Source organism: Aspergillus ruber, assembly GCF_000600275.1.
Source record: "Aspergillus ruber CBS 135680 unplaced genomic scaffold scaffold00001, whole genome shotgun sequence".
In the NCBI taxonomy this organism is placed as follows: Eukaryota; Fungi; Ascomycota; class Eurotiomycetes; order Eurotiales; family Aspergillaceae; genus Aspergillus; species Aspergillus ruber.
Window position 1 is genome coordinate 1,364,479 of NW_024467297.1, and position 13,235 is coordinate 1,377,713.

Below are 13,235 nucleotides of genomic sequence, written 5' to 3' on the forward strand. Positions count from 1 at the left end.
TATTCAACATAAACAACCTGCGGGGGCACAACATGCTTGTGAATATGCCCATTGATAACGATAGCATGCAACTTCTTCTGATCCTGAAGGACCTCAAGATCCACCAGCGGATCCCCATCGACCAGAATAACATCCGCATAAAACCCAGGAGCCACCTTGCCCAGCTCCTCCGGATACCCCATCATCTCGCCTCCCCAAGCAGTAGCAGCAATAATACTCTCCATGGGCGTGTACCCATATAAATCCACCATATGCTTCAGATCCCGCGCGTACGTTCCGTGAGGAGCCCACGCAAAACCATAATCACCGCCGGGCATGACGCGAATGCCCCTTCTCCGCATCTCCTGCATCGCCTTGCATGCCGTGTCTACCTCGAACTTGATACCCTTCTTCACGGCCTCTTCGACCGTCAGACCGTACGGCGTAGCTTCGCCTGTACATGTGGTGTAAAAGAAATTGAGCGCCGGAGCGACCCAGACGTGGTCCTTCGCGGCCTCCAGCATACTCATCCCCTCACCATCAATGAAACTAGCATGATAGATAACATCGACACCAGCCTGAACAGCAAACTTAACGGAATCTGCACTTCTTGCATGCGCGCATACTCGCTTACCATGCAAATGCGCCTCATCTACAGCAGCCTGTGTCTCCTCAAGCGAAAAATATGTCTCCGTGCTCGGCATCGTCGGGTGAATATCATCCCCACTCATACTAAGCTTAATATTATCCGCCCCCAACTCAATAAACTCCCTCACCAGCTCACGCATCTCCTTCGGCCCATCCGCATACCGCGAGATGCTCGGCACAATTGCGCCCCCCGTCCTCGTAATCTCAGGCGTATTCGCGAGCGTCCTCGGACCAGGAATCATACCGGACTTAATAGCGCCCTTGATAGCGATGTCGAGACGGGGCTGTGCGGCAGCGGCCCCGAAACACATGGTGTATCCGCAGTCGAGGAAAGTCTTTGCGGAGTGTGCTGTGTGCAGGACGTGCTCTTCAAGTTTTAGGCTCGTCAGGCCGTCGAGGTCGGTTGCGTTGTTCCAGCTTAGATGTGTGTGCGCGTCCATGAGGCCGGACATTAGTGTTTTTCTGCCCTCGCCGTCGATTATCAGGGCGCCACGGGCAGTTGATGGGTCAATGGACTCGCCTACGGCAATGATTCGCTCGTTTTTGATTAGGACATTGCCATTGTAGGGGGGTTGGCCGGTTGAGTCCAGGATGCGGACGTTCTGGAAGAGGATCTTGGATGGATCTTCGGCTTGGTGGTTGTCGATGGTGATGTCTGCCGGCGTTGGCCGGTATGGCTCGTTACCAGTGGCGATTGATCCCATGGTTGAAGCACAATTTGAGAAATTGTCCATTGTTACCCGGGAGCCATATGGTTACCTTTGTATGTCCACAAAATGGCCCCGATTACGCAGCATAACAGGGATCAGGTGGGGTTGGTGCGTCTTTTAACATCCATAACCCCAGAAGTTCATGCAACTAATTCGAAGGCCACGGCTTTCCTCTTTTTTAATTTGTTGTGATATGGCATGGTCCCACCGGGGTCTCATACTAAAGAGTCCTCATTTCGCGGCGCAGTGACAAAAGTACGATATTTTCCACTGCCATTGGCTATGATCCGAACATTGATCAACTTACACCAATTGCAACTAATTCCTTTAGTTTCCCCCTCAAAACCGCACCGCATTTGTATTAATGAATCGGGTGATTGAGATTGGGCATTTATGCCTTAATAAAAACTACAAACGAGGCCAATTTCGGCTCGACATGCCAATCCTTAGGGTTTCGCTGCGCACATCCCAAAACAGACTCATAAGTTAGGCCGTCGATATTCCTCAGCTCCGTGTTTGTACCCCGCGCACATAATATTTTGATGGTCGCCATTTCGAGGTTTCGTGCTGCTTTGTGTAATGGTGTTTCACGAAGACGAGCATCCTGCGCGTTGATCGATGCGCCCCTGTCCAACAGCAAATCGAGTCCGTCTACCCAGCCTCCGGCTGCAGCCAGGTGGAGGGTATGATGTCTTCGAGTAATCAGGGAGTTGGGGTTTGCTCTATCTATCAGGATGTTCGACATTTCGAGGACACATGCTCTTGTGGCTAGGCGTAACGGGGCGAAGGCTTCTTGTCGGGCGGCGGGTACGTCGAGTAGATGATTGTATTCAAGTAGGACCTTGAATATTTCAACTGAGCTTGAATTGGCAGCTTTGTGAACCCCGGTCCATCCCTATTGAGGTCAGAAATCCCAGAGAACTAGAAAAGAGGCGGATTGTCATACACGACTATAACATCTAGTGTCAACATCTGCACCATGCTGCAGCAGTAGTTTGACGGAATACCGATCTTTTTCATACAAGCTTGAAGAACCGACCATCCAGCGGTATTCCGTGCGTTTGGATTTGCTTCATATTGCAGCAACAGTTCCACGATCGCGCTATGCCTTTTAATCGCAGCCCAATGGATTGATTGGAAGACGACCACTGACCAACATAGGCTGCTCATCAAAAGCATTACCTATATAACGCTTGCTGAGACCGTATTGAAGTGCTTTCACTTCGGCTCCATCCTTTAAGAGATTCTCTGTTATCTCAACATCGCCCAGTTCCGCTGCAAGTGAAAGTGCGGTGCGACCATCTCGTGTATCTCGTCCGGTCCAGCTCTGACATCAAAGCAAAAACCTCCTTTCGCCTGAACGGCCACATCGAATCCCGAACTCAGATGTGAATTTTCTGTTCTATTCCATTACCGAAGACTTCATTCTCATTGCGACTTGGGCTATCTTCGTTTTGAAGCTGAAGATGTATAATTAGTTTATTTCTCACTTGATCACAAGTAATCTGGCACTTAGCCATCGGAACAAGCAAATCCTTCATCAATTGATTAATCTGTTTATCCCGATTAACCATTTCCTGTATATTTTGCGAATCCAGCGCATTTTTCAGATTATCCACAAGGTTATGGGAGCCCATGATATCGCGACCAAGGTTTCTGATTCCACGAGGCGCATTTCTTATCGCCGAGATAAACCGATAGACTTGTAGAGAAGTAATCGTCGCCATACCTGCCATTTGCAGGATGGATACAGCCATTCCAATGGCATCCTTTACGGATGACTCCTGGTAGTTTCACACTGGATGAGCGGGTAAAGCAGGGTTCTCAACGTAGAGTGCGGTTCGTGTTAGGGCAGCTCGGAAGCCATCCTGTTGGTGTTCGGTGTTGCACCTCACAGGAGTATAAGAAAATAAGGCCGGAGGAGTTATCGATAATCAATCTGTTGGTTTCTGTACGGAATAACCGAGAAGAAATCACTGGAGAATTTCCCTCTTTAAGTCCAGGCTCTCAGCCTTGTCTGGTGCGTTTCTTGTAGCCTCGCCAGCTGGGGCAGTGCCGTCGTGATCTTCACGAGGGCGCGATTCGTAGTATCATCCTAGTACAATTTGGCATTGAGTTGCGCGAGGAGCGCTCCATGTTGATCCCGGGGGCCTAGCTGAAGGGGCCGGTTGCCGTATATAGAGTGGCATTTTACTTGATAGAACGTATGTAGAATTGGTTGTCAACAGGGATGGGATTTGCTTTTTATCTAGCTTAATGATCTAACTGGAAATAAGCAGTCGGTCGTGTTTTTTTTTATAAAAAAAAAAAAAAAAAAAAAAAGTATGTTTGTCTATATCAAATTATGTCTATCAACGCTTATATGGAAACCAGGGCTTTTTAGTTACGAAAGTGCCCAGATAGCGGCTCGCAGGACTTCGATCAACAAGTCTACACGCACTGCCAAGTTGGAGGAAACATTGTAAATTGGGACCCGTATAGGATACAAGAGGGGCCTTACAGGCAAGAAGAAAGAGCGTATCAAAACATTTATTGGGTGCCCTTGACCATACCAAAATAATAGGGTTCAGCATCAATTCACAAGTCACACTTAGCAAAGAAACTTGTTTGGAGTGCTTGTTCTTTGATGCCATGGGGCATGTCTAATGAGGCAATCTGTTTTTATCAATACATAATTATGATTTTGTCAACGGGTCAGCCCGAGACATTCCATAGATACCACAAATCGCAAATTCTCCTTTGTTATTCTATTACATTGCTTCTGTGCTTCATATCCTTCCAGCTTCTTACTATCTCGGTTGTTACTCCATGTTTGCCGGGCCAGAGAATCTAGTCTGGAATAACATAACAAAGACCCTGTATGCCATGCCTATAACCGTTAATCATGTAGCATCGACTTCCTGAGGCTCGGGTTGGGACCGCCACAGATATAAGAAGGCATAATTTGATATACCACTCCAGCTCAATCACAATTACGTGTTAAAATCAGACGTCCAGCACTCCGACAGAATATCCCCATGTTGTCGCATCAACGACTGAAAAGCCGTGCTTGCAACTTGAGAGCCGCCAACAGTCACATCCAGTGAGCAGAGGCCTTTCATGACGATGTCAATTTGCTGTTTCCAGATGTTGTCGGCGCCGTGTGGTGCGCTCTCTTCGCAATATTTTAAAAAGACTATATTCTCTATGGTCTTCTGGAATGTCGTTGCAGTTAAGCTGGGAGTAATATGGTAAGCGAAGATGGGGACTTCGGCACCAAGGCCGTTCTCGAGATTGAAAAGCTCTTCCGTAGGTAGTGAGAGTACGTGCTCGACTGTTCGGGCTACTGATGAGACCGCTTCTTCTTGGTGGGCGCGCATGATTGAGGTTATATGGGGTTCAGTAAAAAAGCCGCAAACTCTCAACGACTCGGCTAGTATGAGGACACTGAGATCCCAGTACAGTGTAATAGAAACTGGCCGGCGTTATTAGTATCGGACCCGATACGTGTGTTATGAACATACCAGCTGATGTTCTGGAGCGTATAGAAAGGCGCTCAAGGTTGTCTATACAGGTATCCAGGAAAGGGCGGAACAATTGGTTGAACTTGCCAACGGCTGTCACAGTTGACGCAATATTTTCAGGAAACCCAAAAGGGATGCAATTATCAATTCGCACATGGCGATACACGGAGCCTTTGATATCAACAATCTGTCTCCAGACGTAGAATGCCTCCGCGACAGCTTTTTGACATATGCTTGGAACACTGTTATCCAGTTCTGGATGGAAATTCCGATTATCGAACCGAATTGAATCGTAAGATTCTACTTGGTCTAAGTTTTTCTCTGTTAGCATTTCCCTCCTGATAAGGCAATTGCACTTACCTGTTGCATGGCACGAAATACCCGGCAATTTGCAGTGATGATCCGTTGTAAGCGCTGCTCCAATATCACGGATATATCCGCCCCAGCGCACTACACTCAGACTCGCTTCTAACAGAGCACTATATACGGAATGTGATCCAAGAGTAGCACAGTATTGCTTCACAAGTTCATCCAAAGAAATAAGCTTTTGCAGACCCGCATCAAGGAATTCATGCGCTACGTTAGACTCGGTTGCCCCGTGAGCTTGGGTTAGAATAGCAATGCCGTCAAATAACAGGGTTGCATATACAACTCTGAACGAGCTCACTGACTGTGAATTTCTGAGCAGTGTTCGTGCTTGAAACCAAGCGTCATGGAATACACTTCTGAGTGGGCCGCATGCTGTCTGGTTTCCATCGGGGTTGTTAGCAAATGAATTATCAGCAAGGGTTGATGTAGACTCGGTTGTAGACAGCCACTGGAGCGAGAATGCCCGAAGAACCGCTTTCAGCACAGCATCTGACTGTCTCCGTGCTACCGTAGTCAACCGGTTTCCATAAAGATCGCTGAAATGGTCCAGAAATCGAACGGTACCAAGCACCGTCATCATGCAGCTGGCATCTCTAAATGCCAGCCCAGGATCCAATGGAAAGACATCCGTCCGTGATATTAAGGCCTGTGGTTGGGGTGATGCATTGCTTGAAAGAAGACGATGTTCTGAGTCTCCGTCCCCCAGTCGGTAGCGACTCGCTGTTGCATATAAATTGCACTCATAATCTGCAAATCTAGAAGCACATCCCGTGACAATGACATCGTGAATCCGCGCAAGACGTATGTCAAGAATAGTTGCATCTAGTTTTGAGTTCAATAGACGAATGGGGCTATTCAATGAACTGTCAACGAGATGTTGTAGATTTGGCCGCACACGAAGCCGGTCCTCAGAAGTTTCAATTGCCGTTACAGCATCAGGCGCGAGAAAACCAGGTAGTTCCAAGCATTCATTGTTCTGCTCGAGATAATCAAAGTCTAGCCATGATTCCAAGACGTCATGGCCAGCCACAGCGTCCGCTTGAAAGTCGCCACTGGCGAGGCTGGGAGATGCCTCAGCAGCACCTGCTGAGCAACTCGTTCGTGTGTGAAGTTGTCTTGGTCGCTTTTTCTGTCCCAATTTGGAGCTCACAAAATCAAACGTACAAGCATGTCCTAAGCGCTCGCAATGGGTGCAGGCTACATCTGTGCCTTCGATTTGGGGAGATGAGAAGAAGCAGCGTCGCTTAGAGCGTCGACATGGATCGCAGCTCGAGTTTTGACGGCGCTGTGGCAGCATGTGAAAAGCCAATTGAAAAGAGTAAAGCGATCTAGAAAACCGATAAAGTGATAAAATATAAAAGTGATATGACAAGCTTGGATGGTCTTCTGAAAGAACGATGTCAACCAAATGCCTGAGGCTCGAGTAACAGATGCACAAATCTGTGCATAAATACTGACTCATTTTTGCATAACTAACAAGCATCACTATTGCTACATTCTATACGAAGTAGACAATCAAACATCCTCCCCAGCAGCCCTCCTCAAACACCCCACCACAAAACCCGGGTTACTCAAAAATGGCGAATGCCCCTCCTGACATCTCTCCACATGAAAAATACCCTCCCCCTGCGCAACCATCCTCTCCTGCATAGAAAGCGGCAACGCATTGTCGTTCTCACAGACAATGTACGTGCTCGGGATCTCGCGATAGGCCGTATACGTGACTGGCACAGCTAATGGACCAGCTGGGAATGAGCCCAGGTGAGTCAATGCCTCGTCGATGTCAGCTGGGTCGCAGCGGTTGTAGAAGATGTCGCGGATGGCGTGTTTGGGGAGGAGGATTGCGCCGTCCTGTAGCAGTTAGTCATTGCATGTTTGAGGTATGGCTAAGGGAATGGGATTGTACATTGGTGAATTGCATTCCTCCATTCTTCTCCGCAAGCTCCTTCTGTGCCTTCTCCCGTTCTTCCTCTTCCGGTGTGACGGGCTTTATCTGGCCAACATGCGTTTGACCCATTGGCAGCGCCATAGCGCACATGTAAACCAGCCGCAGAACACCAGTAGCAAAGCCCTGCTTCTGGCGTTCTTCTTTTCCCAGACCTTTAACAGCCTCAGACATGGCAACTCCACCGAATGAGTGCGCAATGGCGACGACGTCCTGTCCGAGACCGAGTTTCTCCATGATAGCCTGGCGTACGGCCTGTGCATCCTCTTCCCATGTTTGCAGGGGTGGACTGGAGTTCACGGACGGCAGGGCTACAGCTGTGGCAGAGTAGTTGTGATTGGAGAGATGAGTGGTAAGGCGCGCGTAGTGGCGGGGGATGTGCCAGGAGCCGGGAATGATTATGATTGCTGGGTTGGACATTTTTGACGAGATTGAGAAAGAATAGAATAAAGAAAATTTGGTAGGATATTTCTCAGGAACAACGGGGGTAGCGCGTGTAGATACTTATATGGCCCGTCGGTTCCGCAGCTTGGCTTCTATCGGATCCGATGGAATCCATCTGTTGAGGGTTGCGTATTTACACCATGAAAATTCCAGAAAAGTATATGATCAGCTATTTTGTATTTCGCTTTATGTTTGCAGCAATAACAATTGACCCTAGACGTAATTTTCATCCCCGGCAGCACCATAGCTTTATCTCTCTATTATGAGACAACCCTCTACTCACTTTCCACTCCTCCAATACCTGCCTCCCGCTCTATCAAAAGCATAAATTAGGCCATAGAGGCCTCTCCGATAGGACTAGTGTCATGCTCAAGCAAATACCGCACGTGCTCCATATTGATATGTGTCGGATGAGAACCTGCTCAGCTGACAGCGATGTGAAGTGTAAAAACCGTCCCGGTCTAGCGCCTAATATGTAGAGATGTTTCATCATCTCTAGACTTCCAAGCAAATCAACGCTGTCCAACAGGGAGGATACTGTGTATCAGTCCCGGTATGGATCTTTGTATCGGTCACAATCATCCTCAAACTCATAGCTCACCATTGCTCCATTTCCAAGGCACAATACATCATTTCATCGTCGTGGCGGATCAGGTTCAACAAGCGACTCTGGCAACCCCGCTCTCCTCGACCCTCTGAGTGCTTGTTGATGTCCCAGCCATGCCGGATCAGAATGCCAAGTAGTGGTCTAGAAGAGCTTGGCCATACCAGATCTGGACCGACGTGCTCCAGAGATGGTTTCTCAGGGTGTTCGCTGAAAAAGGTGCTTCATCACGGAGAGTGCTCCTTCTTAAAGGCATAGTAGAGAGCCCTGTCGGGTAGATTTTCATGTTCTGGGTAGATTTTTCCTTGGATTGCTGCTAGGTCGAAGCCGCGGTGGACTCCTTAGTCCTTCGATAGAGTCAATTTTGCAGGAGTCTTCAATGACGAAGTGTGGGTAGCCTTGTCGTACCTGTGCTTTGCGTTCTGGGCCGATCATTTTAGCCAGGGTGAAGAAAGGACCTGTAATGAGAGTGTTGAGTCGTAGAAGTAACTACTGGGGATTACAGGATGAGTGGTAAAAGTGACAGCAGAGGGATGGATTAGAAAGAGAAGAAACTAGTACATAAAGACCTTTTAAACAACCAACCTAGATATCTTATCATGTGATTCCTGTATGTCTTTGTCAGGATGTGAAACAATCAGTAGTACAAGAGAAACAAAACAGTCATCCATATCAATCAGCTCTAATCCAGTACAGTTGTTCCAAGTATTTCCCACAGTCGATCAATTCACCGTTCCATTCCGCACGGGGTCATAGTACCCTTTCGTGCCCTGCTCCTGCTGCTGTACATGTCCAAGTGCATGCTGCTGCTGCTGCTGATTCTGCTGTAACTGATGCGACAAATCCACCTGCTTCCGCGCTAGCTCACCGTCAGCATCACCCCTTCCCCTCCCCCATAACGCATTACCAATCCCAGAACTCAGATATAGTGAACGTACCAGCCTCATTCCCCCTCCTTCGATTGCGATTATTCCTCTCATCCCTCGACCTGAACACACTATACAACAACCAACCCGCCACCCAATTCGGCCCATACTCGCCGCTCGTCGCCCCCCGATCGAAATACGGCCTCGTGTACGATGACGCAGTGCGCCAGATCTCCAGGATGCCCCAACGCTGGCACTCAGGGCGGATATGGTGCCAGTAGAAAGGGGGTTGGGTGCGGGGGTCGTCGCGCAGGGAGTCGAGGAGGTTGGTGCGGTCTTGGTTCATGCGGTTGTAGATTTGGATTGCTTCATCCTATTTTCTTTGTCAGGGACTGTGAGGTGGGTGGGGAAAGGGAGGGAGGTACCCGCATGGCTCGATAGAACTGTTCATCTTGCGAGGAGGTGGTTAGACCTAAAGCGCGCATGAACTCTTCCTTGTTGACTCGTGGTCCCACAGCCATCTTGACGAACGATAACCGCAAACAAATATATCTCAAATCTTAAAACTCAACAAACAAACCAAAGAAATTGAATAGACAAACGAATCGACCGCAATCAGAACACAAGAGCAGCGAGAGGGACAATAAATAACCACGTCAACAACCCCTGCCCTACGTTAACCTATCCCACCCTCTCCCGACAAACCCGGGTAGCAAGGTTGTACAACCGTTTGATTCACGACGCCGGTTGTGTTTAGCACCGCTATCTGTGGTGGACAATGGGAAGGGGCGTAATGCAGGACCGTTGGACTTATCTGCTGGCCTGTGTAGCGAGATGGTGTTGTCGTGACAATTGTCCGGGAGTTATATGGAAGATTGAATTGTTTGCTTGGTAGCTAGCAGGATGCATCTATACCCGAGTACCACCGGACCGGAGTCAGATCCAGTGGGCGAAACAATACGTTTGTTAATCTGATGTCCTGCCCCGTTGTCACAGTATTGCTTTTTTTTTCTTTTTTCTTTTTTTTTTTCAGGATCTGACTGTCTGCCTATAAAACCGAGCAGAAAGTACCACATCACGACAAACATACCATCGTACATCTCATCTCAATCTCACCCGCAGACGCAGAAACAGGAACGGTCACGAAAGGAAATGGCACAACCCAGTCCATGCTCCGGCTCCGTTCAACGCAAACCGTTTGTGTCACTTTCTGTGGGTGTGATATGGATGGTAGGTTGGCCTGGGTGCGTATGGGTTGTAGGGTACAGATACAGACTGGTCGATGGAGGGATAGGAGGTGATTTTACTGGATGTCTGTTTTCCGGGGACGGAATCCTCGGTGTGCGGTGTGAGATTATATTGCTTTGTTTAGAGTGTATTTAATCATCTATTATACTCCGTGGTCCGCAGTCCAGGCTCGGGATAGTTGTCTACGTATGACTAGGTGGCACTGTGCAGGTAGCTGTTTGATATTGTGGTACATACACGGGTGTCGGGTGTCGTGGGTCAACCTGTCAACCTGTCAACCGGCCAGGATAGACAAAGACACAGAATTGTTGGTCGCTGGCTTTGAATATAAATTGTTGATTCTGGATTCATAGCAAATGCTGAGCTGAGCTAAATTCTACCAACTGACCTGTTGAAACAAAAGATAAAAGAAAAGAAAATCATGTCAAACACGCTCAAAGAAAAAGAAGAAATAAACATGAGAAAAACTTGACAGCCGCCGTTATCCATAACCAGAGACCAGGGGGTAATGTTGGAGGCTGAGAAAAAGCAAATATTATCATCTGTCATCTACCGCATCGTTCCATGCATAAGTGACATTCCATTTTTTGAAGGGAAAGAAAAAGAGAAAAAGAAGAGAGAAAAGGCGTCCCCCATGTATTCCTTTGTACGCTGTACGTCTGGGCCGCTAAGACTCTTCTACACCGTAGAATTTGCGGAGAAACTCCTCAACCTCTTGGTAATCCTCCTTGACCTGAGTCAGGGTCTTTTCGATGTTCTTCAGCGAGATGCTCTGGTCAGGTTCGTCAACGGTACCAGTTTCATCCTTGCCGGCGCCGTAGTGCTGGATCTTCTCGCAGGCTTCCTTGACCTTGCTCAGGCCCAACGTTGCTGACGATCCTTTGAGGAAGTGACCCAGGGACGACAAATCAGAAAGTTTCTTCTCCTCCCTGCAGACGTTAGCGCCATTTTCTATCAAGGAAAAGAAAAACATACAGAGCCTTCTCCATCTTCTCGAATGTACTCCCGGCCTGCTCGAAAAACCCAAATACAATACCCTGGCTGAAGTCGCGGTCATCGTCATCGTCCATTTCGAGGATCTGTTCAAAAGTGGATTCGTCGATCGAGTCGGCCATGTCGGAGAGCTTAGGGGGACCGGCCTTGGTCTGGGACTATCAGTATCGCGAGTGAGAACTGTCGGGGTCGAATTATCGGAGTACATACCGTCTCCTCTGTCGTCTTGGTGGTGGTGGTGGGAGCCATGGTGTGTAGTGTGTTTGTGAGGTGAGTGGTAATTGATGGCGGTCGTTATTGTTGGTGGAGATGGATGTGCTGGTGGTGGTGGTGGAGGGGTAGCAAATAAGGCGATATCACCAAAGTCGACCTGATCAACAGGAACTGAAGCTGGGATACGGGCGTTGGGATGTCGCTCGAGTCAGGCAAGATCCACACGGGGGTGGTTTAGGGAAGATGGCAGGGAAAACAAGCGATTTTACAATCTGGATTGCTTAATGTCAGTCTATTTTACAGTGGTGGTAAGCGTTGTTAAGTGAGCAGCCAGTAGTGGGTTGATGAGTGGGAAAAAAGGAGACCGAGAGGAGGGGCAGATGCAAAATGGAATTATCCCACCTTGGATCGCGTATCTGGTATCGTGGGTATATCTATGCAGAACAGAAAATCAATAATAAAAATAGAAATAAAAAGACAAAAGACAAAAGAAGGAGTGAATCAGTGGTTCTTTTGGGGAAAGAAGACGAAGAGAAAAAAAAAAGAAAGAAACGAAGGAAGAAAACGAGGGGGGAAAATGGAAGTGGAGGAGAGATTTGGTTATGCTTTGTGGGTTCACTACCAGTCCTGGATTGATAATGAGAACCGTTTTTACTGTTAACATTCTGGATTTTATATGGCGTGACAGCAGTCCTCTAGCCTTCATCACTAACCCTATGAACAACCGTACGGCATCTAATATCCCATAGGAAGATATCCTCTTGTTCTTTCTATTCTGTAACAGTGCTATTCTTATTCTACTCTACCGTTCTCCCGACAAATTCGGTTCCTGTGGAGCACCTCGGTCAAATCCCTCGGCGGAGTTAATAGTGCTTGATCCTGGGAATCATGAATAGTACAGAGCAGTGGTATTAATATCTCAATGGAAGACATTCATCTATAAAAAGAATAGACATTTGATAAGCATCCAGCCCCTCGAGCTTTAAATACCCGTGCTAGATGGGGTTGAACAGCCCTTCAAATCCCGATGACCGCATCGGATGATGAAATCATGATGAAAGCGGTGAACAACCTTTTTTTACCACCACGCGATAACAAAACTCAACAAGTTTCGGGATTAACTCTACTTTTCAATGAAGTAAAATATTTTCAACTCAATCACGGCTACTGGCCTTATATACCTGTAAAAAACTGTGCGAATGAATCCCTCTTCAGCCCTCTCGCCGTTCCCTTCACCTATCAGCATTCCGCACACTCCCCACCCTGACATCACTGCTGCCGCTCTACAGCCAATTAGGTTATTGTTCCGCACCGTCGCTGACGTTGGTGGGGGTGTGCCAAGAACCTAGCGGGGGCAATTATATCAACGATGATTCGCTGGAAGAGAATAGCGGGTCGTGAACCCAAAGAACGCGCCAAATGGGCGTCTATTTCCTATTCGGGTAGGTGCAATCAGGTGATTGATTCAGGATGTGTATCTGTACGCCGGACGGATGTTGTATGACTGCTGGAGTCACTGTAACGTACTGGCTGTACGACCACTGTATGTCCCCTGAGGCAGGAGGTTACATGAACTTACGATGTGCAACTCACCGATTGCCTAGCGCCGGAGAGGCATGAGGCTCAACATACCACGTGCGAACTCTGCAAGCAATGGCTGCCCAAATCTACCATATCTGGAACCCTTCGACGATCCTAAACCCTAGATCATCA

General features: G+C 48.0%; 6 protein-coding genes across 6 annotated transcripts; all 6 read right to left on the reverse strand.

Moving 5' to 3' along the window:
• Window positions 1–29: 29 nt before the first annotated feature.
• Window positions 30–1,331, reverse strand: EURHEDRAFT_422693 (composite domain of metallo-dependent hydrolase; the record flags this gene model as incomplete). Its single annotated transcript, XM_040783358.1, has 1 exon — window positions 30–1,331. A coding segment is annotated over one exon (1,302 nt), but the record flags the coding sequence as incomplete, so codon positions are not given.
• A 392-nt stretch (window positions 1,332–1,723) lies between these two features.
• EURHEDRAFT_535506 (ankyrin repeat domain-containing protein) lies at window positions 1,724–2,652 on the reverse strand. Its single transcript, XM_040787320.1, has 2 exons — window positions 2,284–2,652; window positions 1,724–2,232 (listed from the first exon to the last, which is right to left on the reverse strand). Exons 1-2 carry the CDS (start codon window positions 2,377–2,379, stop codon window positions 1,729–1,731), a joined length of 600 nt encoding a protein of 199 aa, XP_040643570.1. The 5' UTR covers window positions 2,380–2,652; the 3' UTR covers window positions 1,724–1,728.
• Window positions 2,653–4,071: 1,419 nt separating this feature from the next.
• On the reverse strand, window positions 4,072–6,555 carry EURHEDRAFT_491258 (Zn(II)2Cys6 transcription factor domain-containing protein). Its single transcript, XM_040785640.1, has 3 exons — window positions 5,201–6,555; window positions 4,841–5,149; window positions 4,072–4,791 (listed from the first exon to the last, which is right to left on the reverse strand). Exons 1-3 carry the CDS (start codon window positions 6,504–6,506, stop codon window positions 4,310–4,312), a joined length of 2,097 nt encoding a protein of 698 aa, XP_040643571.1. The 5' UTR covers window positions 6,507–6,555; the 3' UTR covers window positions 4,072–4,309.
• A 169-nt stretch (window positions 6,556–6,724) lies between these two features.
• On the reverse strand, window positions 6,725–7,574 carry EURHEDRAFT_512031 (alpha/beta hydrolase; the record flags this gene model as incomplete). Its single annotated transcript, XM_040786024.1, has 2 exons — window positions 6,725–7,060; window positions 7,116–7,574. 2 exons carry the CDS (start codon window positions 7,572–7,574, stop codon window positions 6,725–6,727), a joined length of 795 nt encoding a protein of 264 aa, XP_040643572.1.
• Window positions 7,575–8,867: 1,293 nt separating this feature from the next.
• Window positions 8,868–9,441, reverse strand: EURHEDRAFT_491264 (uncharacterized protein). Its single transcript, XM_040785641.1, has 2 exons — window positions 9,141–9,441; window positions 8,868–9,061 (listed from the first exon to the last, which is right to left on the reverse strand). Exons 1-2 carry the CDS (start codon window positions 9,412–9,414, stop codon window positions 8,925–8,927), a joined length of 411 nt encoding a protein of 136 aa, XP_040643573.1. The 5' UTR covers window positions 9,415–9,441; the 3' UTR covers window positions 8,868–8,924.
• A 1,542-nt stretch (window positions 9,442–10,983) lies between these two features.
• EURHEDRAFT_446238 (Hpt domain-containing protein) lies at window positions 10,984–11,558 on the reverse strand (the record flags this gene model as incomplete). Its single annotated transcript, XM_040783583.1, has 3 exons — window positions 10,984–11,241; window positions 11,288–11,467; window positions 11,520–11,558. The coding sequence occupies 3 exons, from the start codon at window positions 11,556–11,558 to the stop codon at window positions 10,984–10,986; spliced, it is 477 nt and encodes a 158-aa protein (XP_040643574.1).
• Window positions 11,559–13,235: the final 1,677 nt, after the last annotated feature.

Excerpts from the sequence above, each read along its gene's own strand:
- EURHEDRAFT_535506 (XM_040787320.1), bottom strand. The coding sequence starts at position 2,379 with ATGGTCGGTTCTTCAAGCTTGTATGAAAAAGATCGGTATTCCGTCAAA. Across the intron at positions 2,233-2,283 it reads ACACTAGATGTTATAGTCGT|GGATGGACCGGGGTTCACAA; the intron begins GTATGACAATCC and ends TGACCTCAATAG.
- EURHEDRAFT_491258 (XM_040785640.1), bottom strand. The coding sequence starts at position 6,506 with ATGCTGCCACAGCGCCGTCAAAACTCGAGCTGCGATCCATGTCGACGC. Across the intron at positions 5,150-5,200 it reads TATTTCGTGCCATGCAACAG|ACCAAGTAGAATCTTACGAT; the intron begins GTAAGTGCAATT and ends AGAAAAACTTAG. Across the intron at positions 4,792-4,840 it reads ACGCTCCAGAACATCAGCTG|TTTCTATTACACTGTACTGG; the intron begins GTATGTTCATAA and ends AACGCCGGCCAG.
- EURHEDRAFT_491264 (XM_040785641.1), bottom strand. The coding sequence starts at position 9,414 with ATGAACCAAGACCGCACCAACCTCCTCGACTCCCTGCGCGACGACCCC. Across the intron at positions 9,062-9,140 it reads AAGGAGGGGGAATGAGGCTG|CGCGGAAGCAGGTGGATTTG; the intron begins GTACGTTCACTA and ends ACGGTGAGCTAG.